The sequence below is a fragment of the Scardinius erythrophthalmus genome, assembly GCF_964197995.2.
Source record: "Scardinius erythrophthalmus genome assembly, chromosome: 18".
Classification (NCBI taxonomy): domain Eukaryota; kingdom Metazoa; phylum Chordata; class Actinopteri; order Cypriniformes; family Leuciscidae; genus Scardinius; species Scardinius erythrophthalmus.
The window spans coordinates 38469851-38487350 of NC_138238.1; the positions used below are offsets into that span (position 1 = coordinate 38469851).

The following is a 17500-nucleotide window of genomic DNA, read 5'->3' on the forward strand; positions in this document are numbered from 1 at the left end:
TAATTTGGACTTTATAACACACAATTCCAACTTTATATCACGCAATTCTGACTTTATTTCTCAAAAATGCATGTTTAAATCTCATAATTTGGACTTTATAACAAACAATTGCAACTTTATGACATGCAATTCTGACTTTATATCTCAAAAATGCATGTTTAAATCTTATAATTCGGACTTTATAACACATAATTGCAACTTTATATCACGCAATTCTGACTTAATATCTCCCAATTGCGTGTTTAAATCTCATAATTTGGACTTTATAACACACAATTGCAACTTTATATCATGTAATTCTGACTTTATATCTCAAAAATGCATGTTTAAATCTCATAATTCGGACTTTATAACACACAATTGCAACTTTATATCACACAATTCTGACTTTATATTTCCCAATTGCGTGTTATAAAGTCAGAATTGCGAGATAAAAACATGCATTTTTGAGAAATAAAGTCAGAATTGTGAGATAAAAAGTCGCAATTACGTTTTTTACTTTTTATTCTGTGATGGAAAACAAGCTTCCATAGCAATATGATTACAATTTGCTTGGACTCAGATCAATATCACGTTTCTATTTGACACAACCAGTTCCATTTTAATGAACTCACAAATGCAACCTACATACAGCATGTACATATAAATATACATACATGTATGATCGATGCATCAATAGATATTGATCAATTGACCATATTGATGTAGTGTGACATCCCTGGTGTGACTACTTTTAAAAATGTATAAAGATTTATAATCATCTGAAATCCATTACAGTGGCATCACACTGTTACATGCACTTGGATTGATCCCTAAAATCAGGAACGGCTTTAAATGGCTTAAAACTGGTGTATAAAACACAATAAATATTCATATATAAATGAAAAAACATGTTCTTGTCTTCCATTCAACAATGGCTCTAAATGAAAACCTGATTGGCCAACTGAGCCCATTTGTGGCTTTCTTGTTTATCTGGGGAATTTGGATTTTGGTGGGATGGAGGATTTCAAGTGGCCGATTACAGATGTGGTTAGTGGGATGAGGTAAAACACTGGGGTAAGAGTTCAGATGAATCAGCTTCTAAGCCTCAATCCGTCAAACTTGTGCAGATCCCACATATAAACTCTAAACACTGAAGGGAATTCTGGGAGAAGAGGCTCTGGTGTACTCCTGACTTCCAATAATTCATGAAAACTCACATCCACGTGTTCTATGAGGATTCTGAGACTAGAAATCAAAGAGATGTTTACTCACCAAACGAGTACCTGGAAGAGAGGAAGAAAAGAGAAATATATGAGATTAAATTCATTTTCAAAGTATGGGAGTCTATTTTCAACACACTTCACATAAAAAACATGCTTTGATAAATCAGAACTCGTGAGTCATAATTATGAGATAAAAGTCTAAATTCTGAGATAAAAACTCAAAGTTATGACAAAGTCATAATTATAATTTTTTGGTCATAATTATATAGTTTTGTATTTCAATATTATAGTTTTGACTTTTTGTGTCATTGTTTTTTGTCAATTTCAACTTAATTTTAACAGTAAATTTTTTGTCATAATTATGACTTTATATCTCATAGTTGGTTGATTTTTAGCTCAATTTCATAATGACAAAATTTTGACTGTCAATTGACAGTAATAATTATGAGACAAAACTTTGAGATGATGTGAAGAAAATGTCATGAAGAGTGTCAATTTAGATTTTTTATCTCATACTTATTACTTACTATGTAAGATTTTTTACTTTGCACAATTATTACTTAGTATCTCAGAATTTTAAGTCATTTTTTACATAATTATGGCTTCTTATTTCATAGTTCTGTCATTATTTTTTAAATAATTTCGACTCGTGTCTAAATGACGAAATTTTGACTGTCAAAAATGACATACATGAGATAAAATGTAAAAATGATGATATTAATAATGTCATAATAATAATACATTATTACTTAGTATGTTATAATTGAAACTTCTCACATCTATGACATATTATGTGTGTGAGAGTGAGTGAGTCAGTGAGTGTGTGTGTGTGTGTGTGTGTGTGTGTGTGTGTGTGTGTGTGTGTGTGTGTGTGTGTGTGTGAGTGTGTGTGTGTGTGTGTGTGTGTGTGAGTGTGTGTGAGTGTGTGTGAGAGTGAGTGAGTGAGTGAGTGAGTGAGTGAGTGAGTGAGTGAGTGAGTGAGTGTGAGTGTGAGTGAGTGTGTGTGTGTGTGTGTGTGTGTGTGTGTGTGTGTGTGTGTGTGTGTGTGTGTGTGTGTGAGTGAGTGAGATTGTGTGTGTGTGTGTGTGTGTGTGTGTGTGTGTGTGTGTGTGTGTGTGTGTGTGTGTGAGTGAGATTGTGTGTGTGTGTGTGTGTGTGTGTGTGTGTGTGTGTGTGTGTGTGTGTGTGTGTGTGTGTGTGTGTGAGATTGTGTGTGTGTGTGTGAGTGAGTGTGTGTGAGTGAGTGTGCGTGAGAGTGAGTGAGTGTGTGTGAGAGTGAGTGAGTGAGTGAGTGAGTGTGAGTGTGAGTGTGAGTGAGTGTGTGTGTGTGTGTGTGTGTGTGTGTGAGTGAGTGAGATTGTGTGTGTGTGTGTGTGTGTGTGTGTGTGTGTGTGTGTGTGTGAGTGAGTGAGATTGTGTGTGTGTGTGTGTGTGTGTGTGTGTGTGTGTGTGTGTGTGTGTGTGTGTGTGTGAGATTGTGTGTGTGTGAGTGAGTGTGTGTGAGTGAGTGTGCGTGAGAGTGAGTGAGTGTGTGTGAGAGTGAGTGAGTGAGTGAGTGAGTGAGTGTGAGTGTGAGTGTGAGTGTGAGTGAGTGTGTGTGTGTGTGTGTGTGTGTGTGTGTGAGTGAGTGAGATTGTGTGTGTGTGTGTGTGTGTGTGTGTGTGTGTGTGTGTGAGTGAGTGAGATTGTGTGTGTGTGTGTGTGTGTGTGTGTGTGTGTGTGTGTGTGTGTGTGTGTGTGTGTGTGTGTGTGTGTGTGTGTGAGATTGTGTGTGTGTGAGTGAGTGTGTGTGAGTGAGTGTGCGTGAGAGTGAGTGAGTGAGTGAGTGAGTGAGTGAGTGAGTGAGTGAGTGTGTGTGTGTGTGTGTGTGCTCACCAAAGCTGTCCGACATTCACAATAGAATGGTACAGGATCCACAGTATTCCCATAATGATCATATTGGCACTTCCCATGAGCAGGACAAACCCTGAAAGTGCCATTCCCGCCAGAGCAATGCCATCCAGGTTGGCATCCATGTCAGTCCAGTCCATGAGCCAGAGGACTGAGGGAGTGTATGCCAGGGCCGCGGTGCCAATCTTGCCCCCCACATACCGCTTGACGCTCCTCAGGTAATCCTTGCAGGGCATCAGGCCTTTCCCTCCGATCAGCTGCTTGTTCTGGTTGTAAGCCACAGTGAAAGCCACGACTAGAAAGCATATGATTTCACACCTGAGTTACTATACACACACTTTAAACTTATATCCAGTGTTGGGGAAAGTTACTTTGAAAAGTAATGCATTACAATATTGCGTTAGTCCCTTAAAAAGTAACTTATTGCGTTACTTTTGTACTTTTTATTTTACCTGGGCTTGTTTTTTTTATGACAAAAAGTTATATTTTTGGGCAAATGTAAAGACCCTTTCACACCAAAAGTGAAATTATAGTCCTCAGGCTGAAGGAAATGCAGATTCACAAGCAAACCTTTCAGGATAACGGAAGAATAGATACAGGAGAAGAAAGTTTAACACTTACTTTACCGATAAAAACAAAAAAGTCTTTTTGCTTATGGTTTTACTGAATCATCGAAGGTCAGAAGCAAGTACGTTGGTCAATAAAGTGAGTTAGAATGCATACAAATGTATGTTTTATTTTACATATTTAGTTATTGGAGGTTTGCATAGTATTCTGATTCTGCATTTCACTGATTTTATTCATTTTCAGGAATATTGAATCTTTTTTTGTGCAAGTGAGATGAGTAAATGCACACTCACATTTAATCTTGAACTACAATAACCATCATGTTTACACACACACACAACGCCTCAGCACTTCCGTCTGTCTCAATATGGGGACAAGAGAGCTGTCAGTCAATAAATGGGAAAACAAAGTAACTTGTGTTACTTGTTTGAGAAAGTAAGTCAGATATTTTGTTGTAAATTTTATAAGTAATGCGTTACTTTACTAGTTACTTGAAAAAGTAATCTGATACCGTAACTCAAGTTACTTGTAATGAGTTGCACACAACACTGCATATATCCAGTGCACAGGTCAGTAATTGTAACTAAGTGATGTAACTAATTGTGTCTGGTCTCCTAGCAACCGCCTCCTGTAGAGTGGCCACCTGTCAGACTCACAGTAGATGAACGCAATGGCTCGCAGGAGCGCGATGCGCGTGAGCCAGTAGGTCCCGGTCTGTATCGATACACACACTTTCTTGTCATATTTGGTCTTGTCTTCGTCTTGCGCTGTCTCGCTGCAGCCGTCGTGTGAAAGACTGTCGGGAACGAGCGGGTTTCCACGTCGCTTTCTTAGGAAACTTTCACTGTTCTCAGGGTTCTCACTGGAGGACGCCATTTTTTCAGAATGATCTGCGCATGCGTAAGAAATCACGCGCAGCGGACCGACCAATCAGAGGACAATGCGCCTCTGCCAACACAACCTTCAGACTGAGCTTCTGTAAAGTTTGTTTAGGCTGTTCTACTCGACTTGGTAATAATTATTTAAATAAAAACTGTTCACCGTGTGACAAGAGCTAAAGTAGTATACCATAGTTCAGGTGGTAAAAGTTTGAAATCTAAAGTTTGAAATCTAAAATGAAATTTAAATTGATGTTTATAACACTGTCGATTAATCGCATCTAACTTAAGTGTCTATATAGTGTGTGTGTGTGTGTGTGTGTGTGTGTGTGTGTGTGTGTGTGTGTGTGTGTGTGTGTGTGTGTGTGTGTGTGTGTGTGCTACAAAAAGCTATTCCACATTAAATTTCCATCCTTATTGCCCAAAAGAAGAAAAAAATACACTTTTTTTTACGTATGTTGACCTTTATCGGGGCATGTTGTCACACAATACGGGGTTGTCAAAAATGAAATATCCCATTACATTAAACTTTACTGCACAATTTAGTAAATATGCTGTTTACATAAATATGGTACTTAATAACTTGTATTAAACATTTAAAACATTAAAAAGTTCAAACTTTGAGTTCAAATCTTCCTTATGTGTTGTTTTACTGTGTTCACTTGTTGTTTACACAACAGCTATATCAAAAATATAAAAATTATTTGTGCAGAGAATTATGGGAAAACATAGATAATTTATTTAGTGTTTTATTCAAGTCAGGTTTATTAAGTTAGCCTGCAAGTGTTTTCATAAAATACAGTGGGCGAAAATTGGATTATTCAGGGAACCCATGAGCAGTTATGGCATGACGGTGTAATTTGTTAGTCAATTATGTTCAATTAACTGAAAAAGTTGCTGATGCACTGCACAGACCAATAGGAGAGGTTGCGCAAAAGCTTCTCCGCCAATGAGAGGAGAGAAGGAGGAGCGCGAGAGTACAGAAGCCCCACAAAAACTTCTCTCTCACACACCAACAAGTTGTGAAATATTGCCAATTGCTCCGCCAGTGTTGATCGACGCAGATTCAAGAAATCAACAGGTTTATCTGGGATAACTAACGCGAGCGCGCGCTGCGCGTAAAGTTACGGTCGTGTTATTGCGCAACTTCAGAGCTCAGAGAGGATTTTAAAAATGTCAAAGGAGCCGGATAAAACTAGTTCTGGGACTGAAAGCTCTTTTATTGGAGATGCGGACTCGGATTCACCGTCTTCTCCATCCGTGTCCGATGAACAAGGCGCGCGAACCGGCACCGGCGAGCGCGCGGACAGCGAGGAAGACGCGCGTTTCCCACCGTGTATTCGCGATGCCGTGTCGCAGGTCCTCAAAGGCTACGACTGGTCCCTGGTGCCGATGCCGATGCAGGGGATCAGGTCTCTGAAGGACAAGCCGCACGTGAAGAGGCCGATGAACGCGTTCATGGTGTGGGCGCAGGCGGCGCGCAGGAAGCTCGCGGATCAGTACCCGCACCTCCACAACGCAGAGCTCAGCAAGACCCTGGGCAAGTTATGGAGGTTCGTGCACGGGTCACATTTTACATGACATTCTGCACATTATGTAGGCCTACTTACACAAAGAGTTATTAAACTACAGTATCGGCTCGTGCATGGCATGCACTCCTTAGACTACTTGTGTTACTAGTAGCCTATCTTAAATGGTAATATCTGAATTAAGATAGATAGATAGATAGATAGATAGATAGATAGATAGATAGATAGATAGATAGATAGATAGATTAGATGGATGGATGGATGGATGGATGGATGGATGGATGGATGGATGGATGGATAGATAGATAGATAGATAGATAGATAGATAGATAGATAGATAGATAGATAGATAGATAGATAGATAGATAGATAGATAGATAGATAGATAGATAGATAGATAGATTGATTGATTGATTTTTATTTGTCCTCGAGAGGAAATTTGTTTCCACAAATGCGTATATTACACAAACACACATAACATGGTAAATTATCGACATATCATAATACAATCAAAAATAATCACTGACATCACACACCAAAAAACACAACAAAACAGCAACAACAGAGAGAACATAAGGGATGTACAATGGCCGATATCCTGTATTCAGAGCTTGTATATGATATAGATATCGGAATAGACATTAACTGGTTTAATATCATTCAGCATCACTGAATCAATCTAATAGGTTTATACCAACAAAACTCATTTTATGGGTTAAATCAGCTCTTTAAAACAAGTAACTTTTTACAATGTATCAGATAGCATTTTATTAGATAAAGGATTTATTATTAAATAGACTTGTATTGTACTCTTAGTATGATTTTAATTGAACTATAAAGCAGCAATTCAGACTAATAATTTAACAAAATGTAACTGTTGGGATCAATACTAATTTCAGTAACACTTCATGTTACAGTGTCTGTTACATGTAGTTACTAGTAATAACTATAAATTATGCATAATTACATGCAACCAAACATCAATCCAGTAGAAATGCAGTTTTACAGTGTAACAAAGACACCTAATAAAGTGTAACCCTAATTTCTCATACAGGACCAGATATTTAATAATAATTATCTGGTTATTAAAACTGGAAGAGGTGCAAGGAATAATTCAGGATACAGAACAGAACAACAGAATTATGCAATTTGTTCTCAGTAACACATCGAATAGTTACTGGTAACACTTTATTTATATAATAGTAACTCGTTACTACAGACTATAATAACACGAAATGATGCATAATTAAAAGTAACTAACCCTAACTCAATAGTAAGTACATGTTGTTAATTAATATTACTCAGTGATTATTTGAGTAAGTACAATGTAACTACGTCACCTTACACTAAAGGCTTACACTTTATTTTAAGGTGTCCGCGTTACAGTGTAATTATGCATTAAAGTACCGATTAATAATAATTAACTGCATGTACTTACTATAGGTTAGGGTTAAGAAAAGGGGTTAGTTGCATGTAATTATGCATAATTTATAGTTATTACTATGGTAACTACATGTAACAAGGACGCTAGTTACTTCTCACCACAGGGAACCTCACTGTAAAGAGGCTAATCGAACATGTGCTAGTCACTGCTGGGGAATAGTGCTTGTGTTAGCGACAGTGGCTGCTAGTGAAACTGACACAGTTTAAAGGAGTAAATGTGTAGTTGCTTGTAAACACTCTGTTTTTTAGCTGGACCAAGAACGTCCGCACCAGCTTAGAAACCAGCTAACATCTAAATCCAGATCTGAAATGCTTTCCCGCACAGTTGCTTTAATGTTGGACTCTTTTCCCGGGATTGTCCAGGCTGCTCTCGGAGAGCGAGAAGAGGCCGTTTGTGGAGGAGGCCGAGAGACTGCGAGTCCAGCACAAGAAGGACTATCCGGATTATAAGTACCAGCCTCGGAGACGGAAGAGCCTGAAGCCGGGTCAGGGTGAGCTGGAGCCGGGAGCTGAGAAGATCCAGCATTCCTCGGATCACATGTACAAGATGGAAGCGGGAGCGAGAGGGATGCACAATCATGGAGGTGAGTAATGCCTAATCCACTGTCCTGGAAAGCAGCAATTCAGGCTAGTACTTTAACTGAATGTCACTGTTGGGATCAATACTAATTTCGGATAACACTTTATTTGACAGTGTTACATATGTTACATGTAGTTACTTTAGTAATAACTATAAATGATGCATAATTACATGCAATTTACCCTAAAATAAACCAAACACTAATCCTAACCCTATAGTAAGTACAGAACATCTACAGTGGACCGATATTAATGTTTTATTAACAGAGCTGATGGCCGATTTAAAGCCAAGATTGTTGTTTTTTTACTCACTTTAACTTATAAAAATGAATTTTGTTGGAATAAATGAATGTATTTAGGTTGATTCAGCAATAATAAGTTATATTTTTAACTTAAAAATACCTGTTATCTTTTTTTGGTTACCATCGTTTTAATTTAACACATTTGCTAAAATTCTATTTATTTTCAGTAAATTAGAACTATATACTTATATATTTAATATAGAATTTAAGAATTAGATATCATATATAATACACAAAATATATTATATAAAAAATATATAATTAGAAATATCATTTGAAAATAAATTAAATGAAAAAAATTATTAGAACTTGATAAAAAAAACAAATCTGTAAAGTAAATAGTATTTTTTGTGATTTTGTAACCCTGCTTAAGTATTTTTAATAAACATACAAACATATATGAATAAAAAGGAAGTAAACTGTAACCAAATCAAATCAAATAAAAACAGCTCTTTAATGTAATAATCGCAGGTTACCATGTTTTACAGTGTATATATGAATATGAAATACACATCAACAGAATATTTGAAAGATGGCAAATATCGGCCGATATATCGGTCTTGACGATATATCGGACAACCACTATAATATATGTATGTTTATTTTTTTCCAACTCAACCCCCAAAAAAACGTATTTGATGTTTCCATCCCATTTGGAATCTCCAAAATTATTATGTAATATTGCTGAATTAACCTATACATTAATTTATGCCAATAAAATTTGGTAAAAAACTGCTCTTTAAGGTTACAGTTGCAGGTTAACACTTTTTTACAGTTTATGACATTAATACAACATGCAAATTGGCCAAACAGAATGATTAAAAAATGCAGAATATCGGCCAATATTTCGGTCGACCACTATACTATATGCATGTTTATTTTTGTCCAACTCAACTCAAAAAACTTATTTGATGTTTCCATCCCAGTTGGAATCTCCAAAAATATTATTTATTATTGCTGAATTAACCTATACATTAATTTATGCCAATAAAATTAAATGAAAAATAGCTCTTTAAGGTTAGAGTTACACATTAACACTTTTTACAGTTTATGACATGAATACAACATACAAATTGGCCAAACAGAATGATTAAAAAATGCCAAATATCGGCTGATATATCTGTCGACTATATGCATGTTTATTTTTTACAACTCAACCCAAAAAAACTTATTTGATGTTTCCATCCCATTTGGAATCTCCAAAATGATTATGTAATATTGCTGAATTAACCTATACATTAATTTATGCCAATAAAATTAGGTAAAAAACAGCTCTTTAAGGTTACATTTGCAGGTTAACACTTTTTTACAGTTTATGACATGAATACAACATGCAAATTGGCCAAACAGAATGATTAAAAAATGCCAAATATCGGCCCATAATCGGTCGACCACTATACTATATGCATGTTTATCTTTTTCCAGCTCAACCCGAAAAAAACGTATTTGATGTTTTCATCCCAGTTGGAATCTCCAAAAATATTATTTAATATTGCTGAATTAAAAAATACATTAATTTATGCCAATAAAATTAGGTAAAAAAACAGCTCTTTAAGGTTACAATAGCAGGTTAACACTTTTTTACAGTTTATGACATGAATACAACATACAAATCGGCCAAACAGAATGATTAAAAAATGGCAAATATCGGCCGATAATCGGTCGACCACTATACTATATGCATGTTTGATGTTTCCATCCCAGTTGGAATCTCCAAAAATATTATTTATTATTGCTGAATTAACCTATACATAAATGTATGCCAATATCGGCCGATATATCGGTCGACCACTATACTACTAACTCAACCCCACAAACCATATTTGCTATTTCCGCCCCAGTTCAAGCACACGGGCCTCCAACGCCTCCGACCACCCCGAAGTCCGATCAGCATCAGAGCGGGAAGCGTGTGACGGAGAACACAAGACAGAACATCGACTTCAGCAATCTGGACATCTCTGAGCTCAGCAGCGACGTCATCGGCAGCATGGGCCCGTTCGACGTGCGCGAGTTCGACCAGTACCTGCCGCTGACCGGCCCGTCCGAGAACAACGGCTTCAGCGTGTCCTATCACCATCACGGCACCGTCCCGGCGTGGAACAAGCCGTCCGGGTCACCGTCCACATCTTCACACAACCATCAAAGACCGCTCATTAAAACTGAACAATTGAGTCCTTCTCATTACGGAGAGTCTCACGGGTCGCCGACCCAATCTGAACTGAGCGACTGTCCCGACATGCAGAACTCTACGTACTTCACCACATTCTCCGGGTATCCCGCTGGCATTTATCAATATCCGTACTCCCATTTCTCCAGAAGGTCGTACGTGACTCCTGTTCTCAACAGTTTGTCCAGTCCATCTCACAGTCCCGGTGCAAACTGGGAGCAACCGGTTTACACGACTTTAACGCGGCCCTGATGCCATCGGGAGAATTATGGGACTATAAGGAGACGAGTAGACGATGCTCTGGACAATCCGTTTTTTGCTGATTCTTTATGTTTTATTTTGCCATTTCATAGACTTTTCTGGTCATTTTTGACCTTTAGATTTTCTGGAAACACTTTACAAAGGTCTCATTTGTTAACATTAGTCAATGCATTAGCTAACATGAACTAACAATGAACAATATATGTATTTTAAAGCATTTATTAACTTTAGTTAGTAATCGAATTGTCCATTGTTTGTTCATGTTAGTTCATTAACATATGTTAACAAATACAACTTTGGATTTTAATCATGTTGAAATGAAAAACTATTGTTAACAAATGCAACCTTATTGTACAGTGTTACCAATTTTCCTTACCATTTTGGGTTCACTTTTCAATATTGAACGTATTTTGTTTATACTATGGTCTGGATAAAAGTGTTTTTGTCTGGGGATTTTTGTTCGTTTTTTGGGAGTGAGATGCAATTTCTGTTGTCAATATTCAATACGCTATTTAAATGCAATCATGGATTTGTTTTTTGCTAAATGCAATTAAAATGTAACATGAATGAATGTGCACTTCTGCCTGATGTCTTTACTGTTGAGAAAGCAAGATAACTTAGATTAGAGTCCGAAATGAAGCTACTATGAGTTTAATCCAAATATTGGAGAGATGCATGTTTACAAAGCCAAGAAACAGCGAGGGAGAGCAGAAAAGAGCGAAGGCTGATTCTGAATGACAGCGTCTCAAAGGGCTCTTTGTTTTCATTATAAAAGAGACATTAATTACGGGAGGGAACAAAACAAATACAAAGCAGAAAATCATTACCAATGCCGTTACATGAAAGAAGAGCGCAAGAACAGACAGAGCCTCTGCTATTTGGATAAACAGCAACAAAAGCAGCAGAAAATGCATAAATGGAGGAGAATAAGTTGTTCATGCTGTGGAAATGAGCCAGTGATTTTAAAGCAGATGGGTGTGGGTGGACCAGACTTATTTTCCTTTCACTACACTTTATTACATTGATGATCTCAAAGTGGAGAATGCAATTATAGTGTTGACATGTCGCACGCATCATTTTGTTCGCTGACATTATTGGGTCGTAAAACTGGACAATAAGCACAACAATTTTCATTCCTAACACAAGTATGGTGTGTTATGTTAAGTTGTTATTGAATTCAGATTTTCGGGCACCAGTTTTGCACATTGGTGATAGTGATCTATACTGGAAGAAAAATCATGCACTTAAAGTCCCTCTGTAGTCTATTATATTATCCTGTAAAACTCATCTTTGATCACCAAATACACATATTTAAAAGTTTTTTCTTCATGCCATAAAATATCTTGACTGTAACTCGACACCCTTGCCTCATTTAGTATGCGCGGTTCTATGAATATGCAAATGAGCCCCGCCTCCACTCACTCCCTCAGCTCAGAGATCCACTGGTTGACGATCACACGTTGATCTGATTGGTTACAAGGTAGTTTGTGACGTCAAAAACACCAGCGATTTCAAAGCGTGTTTTTGAGACTGTCTTTGGTTCACTGCAGTTTTAAGGAGGAAATACTCAGCAATGCTGTCGACTTATGAACTTACACATGCTTTGTCTTAAAGCAGATTAAAAACACCACATAGACACATAAACAACATTAAAAGCTAAATTTGCACCACAGGGGGACTTTAAAGACCCCCAGATAAAGACAACCTAACACACATCGAAAGAGTTATTGATGAAAAGCTGACTATGATTACAGCAGGTCAAAGTTCAATCTACACATAAAGCTGAGTTCTTCTCTGGACTGGTGATTCAAGTGTTAAGAGCTCTTGATATAAACACAGTTTTTTAGCATACAACAACAAATTTACTTGTAAAAATTAACTAACTTACATTTAACTCACATTGGCAGTTACTTTGTATGTTTTTGCTCCACCAGTGAATATAGTTATAACAAGATCTCTGAGCAACATACAGTAGTGCTGTTTCTTTCCTGAACAAATCAGTGCTTTTGAACGAATCGGTTGAGTGATTGATTCAATGACTCACTCATAATGAACGAATCGATTGAGTGATTGATTCAATGACTCACTTATAAATACGGTTATCCTGTTTTACCATATGAACGAATAGGTTGAGTGATTGATTCAATGACTCACTCATAATGAACGAATCGGTTGAGTGATTGATTCAATGACTCACTCATAAATACGGTTATCCTGTTTTACTGAATGAACGAATCAGTTGAGTGATTGATTCAATGACGCACTCATAAATACGGTTATCCTGTTTTACTGAATGAACGAATCAGTTGAGTGATTGATTCAATGACTCACTCATAAATACGATTATCCTTTTTTACTGAATGAATGAATCAGTTGAGTGATTGATTCAATGACTCACTCATAAATACGATTATCCTGTTTTACTGAATGAACGAATCATTTGAGTGATTGATTCAATGACTCACTCATAAATACGATTATCCTTTTTTACTGAATGAATGAATCAGTTGAGTGATTGATTCAATGACTCACTCATAAATACGGTTATCATGTTTTACTGAATGAACAAATCGGTTGAGTGATTGATTCAATGACTCACTCATAAATACGGTTCTCCTGTTTTACCGAATGAACGAATCGGTTGAGTGATTGATTCAATGACTCACTCATAAATACGGTTATCTCGTTTTACCGAATGAACAAATCGGTTGAGTGATTGATTCAGTGACTCACTCATAAATACAGTTATCCCGTTTTACCGAATGAACAAATCGGTTGAGTGATTGATTCAATGACTCACTCATAAATACGGTTATCCCATTTTACCGAATGAACAAATCGGTTGAGTGATTGATTCAATGACTCACTCATAAATACGGTTATCCTGTTTTGATGAATGAATGAATCGATTGAATGAATGATTCAGTGACTCACTCATAAATTAATTTGTCACCACCTACTGGCCTCACTATGTACAGTAACATGAATATAGTAACACTGCTGTATGCTATAATATGTTATATATGTTATTGATATGGCATATATCCAAGCTATAATGTCCCTGACAACTTGGGCAGAAAATATGCATCTTCGGAACTTTTTCGATTTTCATGTTAGGGACAAAATTCATGAACTCTTTGCCGTTTCATCAAATATTGTAAGATTTTTCTAAAACCCAAATTCACACCGTCATCAAAACAGTGAAGCGGTGATTGGCGGCTCTGGAGTCTTTACCTTCCTGGATCAGTCTTATGAAGAACGGATGTCCAGAGCTTGTGCGACGCCACCCTAATTTAATGATTTCCTGCTGGGTTGCAAACAGCCTCCTGCTGTGTGTGCGTGTGTGTGTGTGTGTCTTGCACAGCCCGGACGCCAATGACAACACGCAGCCAGACAGAACCAACATTGACTTACCCACAGTTCCACGGGGCAGTGGAGCCAGACTGATGGGGAAGGAAGGCAATGGAATGCATCAGGTCAGGCAACGATGTCTCACACACACACACACACACACACACACACACACACACACACACACACACACACACACACACACACTCACTCACTCACTCACTCACTCACTCACTCACTCACACACACACTCACACACACACACACACACACACACACACACACACACACACACACACACACACTCACTCACTCACTCACTCACTCACTCACTCACTCACTCACTCAGACACACACACACACACACACACACACACACACACACACACACACACACACACACACACACACACACACACACACACACACACACATTCACTCACTCACTCACTCACACACACACACACACACACACACACACACACACACACACACACACACTCACTCACTCACTCAGACACACACACACACACACACATACAAAACAATGTTCTGAGAACATGCAATTCCAACCACAAATATAATATATATATATATGTTTGTTCTGTTTAAGATTCCTTTACATATTGCAACTTATGAAATTGAAAATAGTGCAATATCAAGATTTTTAAAGAATGCATAATCTGTGCATTTCATTTTACATATTTATATACAGTACAATCTTATTTTAGTACACCTGCGATATTATTATACTTTTTATTTATTTATTTTGAATTAGTTTTTATTTTTGTATAATTTTGGTTTTAAGTTTTAGTAATTTTATTGTGTTTTGTCATTTTTATTTAATTATTGTTTTTTTAACATGTCTACAAAGTTTTATTACTTTTATTTCAGTTACAATTTTAATGATTTAAGTACATATTTCTATTTTTGATACAAAAATAAGACTTTATGGCAACACTATATAATATATGAATATATACTAAAATCAAATGCACAGAAAATGTATCCTGCAATAGTCTTGACATTGTACTGTATTTTATCATTTGCAAGAAAAAATATATATAATAGTTGCACTTGCAATATGTAAATGCACCTTAAACAAGCTCATGTTTATTCATGTTTAAGTCAATCCTCAGTTTAGTTATAGAGTTCAGTTTTGTCTCTCCATGTGTGAAGAGTAGATGTGTGATCATGCCTTCAGAATAGCCGTCTTTGTTTTCCACTGTGTGACATATGCTTTTCTTTATTTTAAACTCAACAGGACCTTCTTGGTCCTAAAATATGCAAATGATTTTCAGACCAGAAACATCAAACACTAACTCTTACAAAAAGCACCATAGTGTTACAGTACAGTGAGAGAATTAGATCTACTTTCATATACTGTATATATATATACCATGGTTTCACAATCTCTTCAAACAAAACAATTTCAACTCAAATATTTCATGTCCATGTATTTATTCATAATTAGGCGCATAATAAGCAGGATAATGTACAATCAGACAGTCATTATCACAAAAATAAAGCACTTCTCGCTGGAGTCCTGATCAAACATAGTTTTTTTTTTTCATTTTTTAATAACGACAGGCCTCAAAACCACTTTATCTTTTAGTCCAAAAAAAAAAAGGTTAATGCCAAGATATGTTTTCATATTTGAAACAAATCTGAAGAAAAACACCTGAATATCATCATAACCTGAACAAGAGGACCTGCGGAACGAAGAACTGAGCTTACATTATCGATATCATAACCTGCCATCTAAACATTCATATCTATTATATAAAACCTGTATAATTCTCTTCTGCATCCTTGACAGTCGACAGATGTGCTGTAGTCTGGCTGAGAGTAAAGATATCGTATATAAAGTAGTGGTCAACCAGTGTGTGTCTTTTTAATCGCAGATACCAATATTCATAAAGCAGGGCGGCCCATATATATACACATACATAATGCAATTTAAAGGCAGCAAATAAGATTGCTTATAAATCAAAAACATAATAATCACTCAATAAAATCATATTTGTAAACCTTTTTTTACTTACTGACTAAGATAAGGGGAACGACACTGCCGTTCCGAAGTTTGGGATCAGCAGTTTTTAGTGTACAATAAGTCTTTTCTACTCACCAAAGCTGCACTTATTTAATAAAAAATACAGTAATATTATGAAATATTATTGTAATTTAAAATAGCATTTTAAATTTTCTATGTGAATATACAGTAAAGTGTAATTTATTCCTGTGATCAAAGCTGAATTTTCAGCATCATTACTCCAGTCTTCAGTGTCACATGATCCTTCAGAAATCACTCTAATATGATGATTTGATGATCAAGAAACATTTATGATTATTATCAGTGTTGAAAACAGTCATGCTGATTCAGATTTATGTGGAAATTGTGATACATTTTATTTTTCTGGATTCTGAGATGAACAGAAAATTCAAAAGAACAGCATTTATCTGAAATAGAAAGCTTTTGTAACAGTATACACTGCCGTTTTTTATTATTTTTTTGGAAAGAAATTAAAGAAATTAATAGCCTAATTTTATCCAATGATGCGTTAAATTGATCAAAACTGACAGTAAAGACATTTATAATGTTACAAAAGATTATTTTTCAAAATAAATGCTGTTCTTTTGAACTGTTTTCAACATAATCCTCATATTAGAGTGATTTCTGAAGGATCATGTGACACTGAAGACTGGAGTAATGATGCTGAAAATTCAGCTTTGATCACAGGAATAAATTATATTTTAAAATATATTCAAATACAAAACCAGTTATTTTAAATTGCAATAATATTTCAGAATTTTACTGTTTGTTTTGTATTTTTAATCAAATAAATGCAGCCTTTGTGAGCAAGAGACTTCTTAACATTAAAAATCATACCGACCCCGAACCTTTGAGCGGCAGTGTAGCGCTATAGTCTTAATCATCAAAGTTAGCTTGGTTTTTGCCATATCATCTCAATTTGGCCAAATATCGGCCAATAAATCACTAATATCAGCCCTATTCTGCATCAGGAGCTGATGGGCACATGCATCTTCATCTGTGATATGCTTCCACCTAGTGGAGGAAAATAAATCAAGAACACAACCGTCTTCATGATGTAAATCTGACACGTGCGCCCTGCAAAGACAACACAAGTAGTATGTAGTATATGAAATGAACTGCCTATAGAATCATATTGATCATATCAGTTTTCTAACAGGGTTTTTCCAATGAACGAAACCCCTGTAATGCAAAATCATTTTCTTACTCAGTATTTTTGTCTTGTTTGCTGGAACAAATATCGAAAAATTCTTAAATGATAGATTGAGAAGCAAA

General features: G+C 36.3%; 3 protein-coding genes across 3 annotated transcripts in view; 1 reads left to right on the plus strand and 2 right to left on the minus strand.

Moving 5' to 3' along the window:
- Nucleotides 1-509: 509 nt before the first annotated feature.
- lmf1 (lipase maturation factor 1) lies at nt 510-4558 on the minus strand. The gene is made up of 3 exons (XM_081392421.1): nt 4319-4558; nt 3081-3390; nt 510-1265 (listed from the first exon to the last, which is right to left on the minus strand). The coding sequence occupies exons 1-3, from the start codon at nt 4536-4538 to the stop codon at nt 1247-1249; spliced, it is 549 nt and encodes a 182-aa protein (XP_081248547.1). The 5' UTR covers nt 4539-4558; the 3' UTR covers nt 510-1246.
- Nucleotides 4559-5498: 940 nt separating this feature from the next.
- Nucleotides 5499-11397, plus strand: sox8a (SRY-box transcription factor 8a). Its single transcript, XM_081392140.1, has 3 exons — nt 5499-6093; nt 7876-8096; nt 10235-11397. The coding sequence occupies exons 1-3, from the start codon at nt 5714-5716 to the stop codon at nt 10810-10812; spliced, it is 1179 nt and encodes a 392-aa protein (XP_081248266.1). The 5' UTR covers nt 5499-5713; the 3' UTR covers nt 10813-11397.
- Nucleotides 11398-15622: 4225 nt separating this feature from the next.
- Nucleotides 15623-17500, minus strand: part of LOC308706903 (arf-GAP with dual PH domain-containing protein 1) — a 43784-nt gene continuing 41906 nt past the window's right edge. The window contains exon 11 of the mRNA XM_081392795.1: nt 15623-17500. This exon is cut by the window's right edge and continues 1203 nt beyond it. The gene's annotated coding sequence lies outside the window, so the exon portion shown is untranslated.

Coding starts and splice junctions, on each gene's coding strand:
- lmf1 (XM_081392421.1), bottom strand. CDS start 4,538: ATGGCGTCCTCCAGTGAGAACCCTGAGAACAGTGAAAGTTTCCTAAGA. Junction 3,391..4,318: donor AGCCATTGCGTTCATCTACT/GTGAGTCTGACA, acceptor TATGCTTTCTAG/TCGTGGCTTTCACTGTGGCT.
- sox8a (XM_081392140.1), top strand. CDS start 5,714: ATGTCAAAGGAGCCGGATAAAACTAGTTCTGGGACTGAAAGCTCTTTT. Junction 6,094..7,875: donor ACCCTGGGCAAGTTATGGAG/GTTCGTGCACGG, acceptor GGGATTGTCCAG/GCTGCTCTCGGAGAGCGAGA. Junction 8,097..10,234: donor AGGGATGCACAATCATGGAG/GTGAGTAATGCC, acceptor TTTCCGCCCCAG/TTCAAGCACACGGGCCTCCA.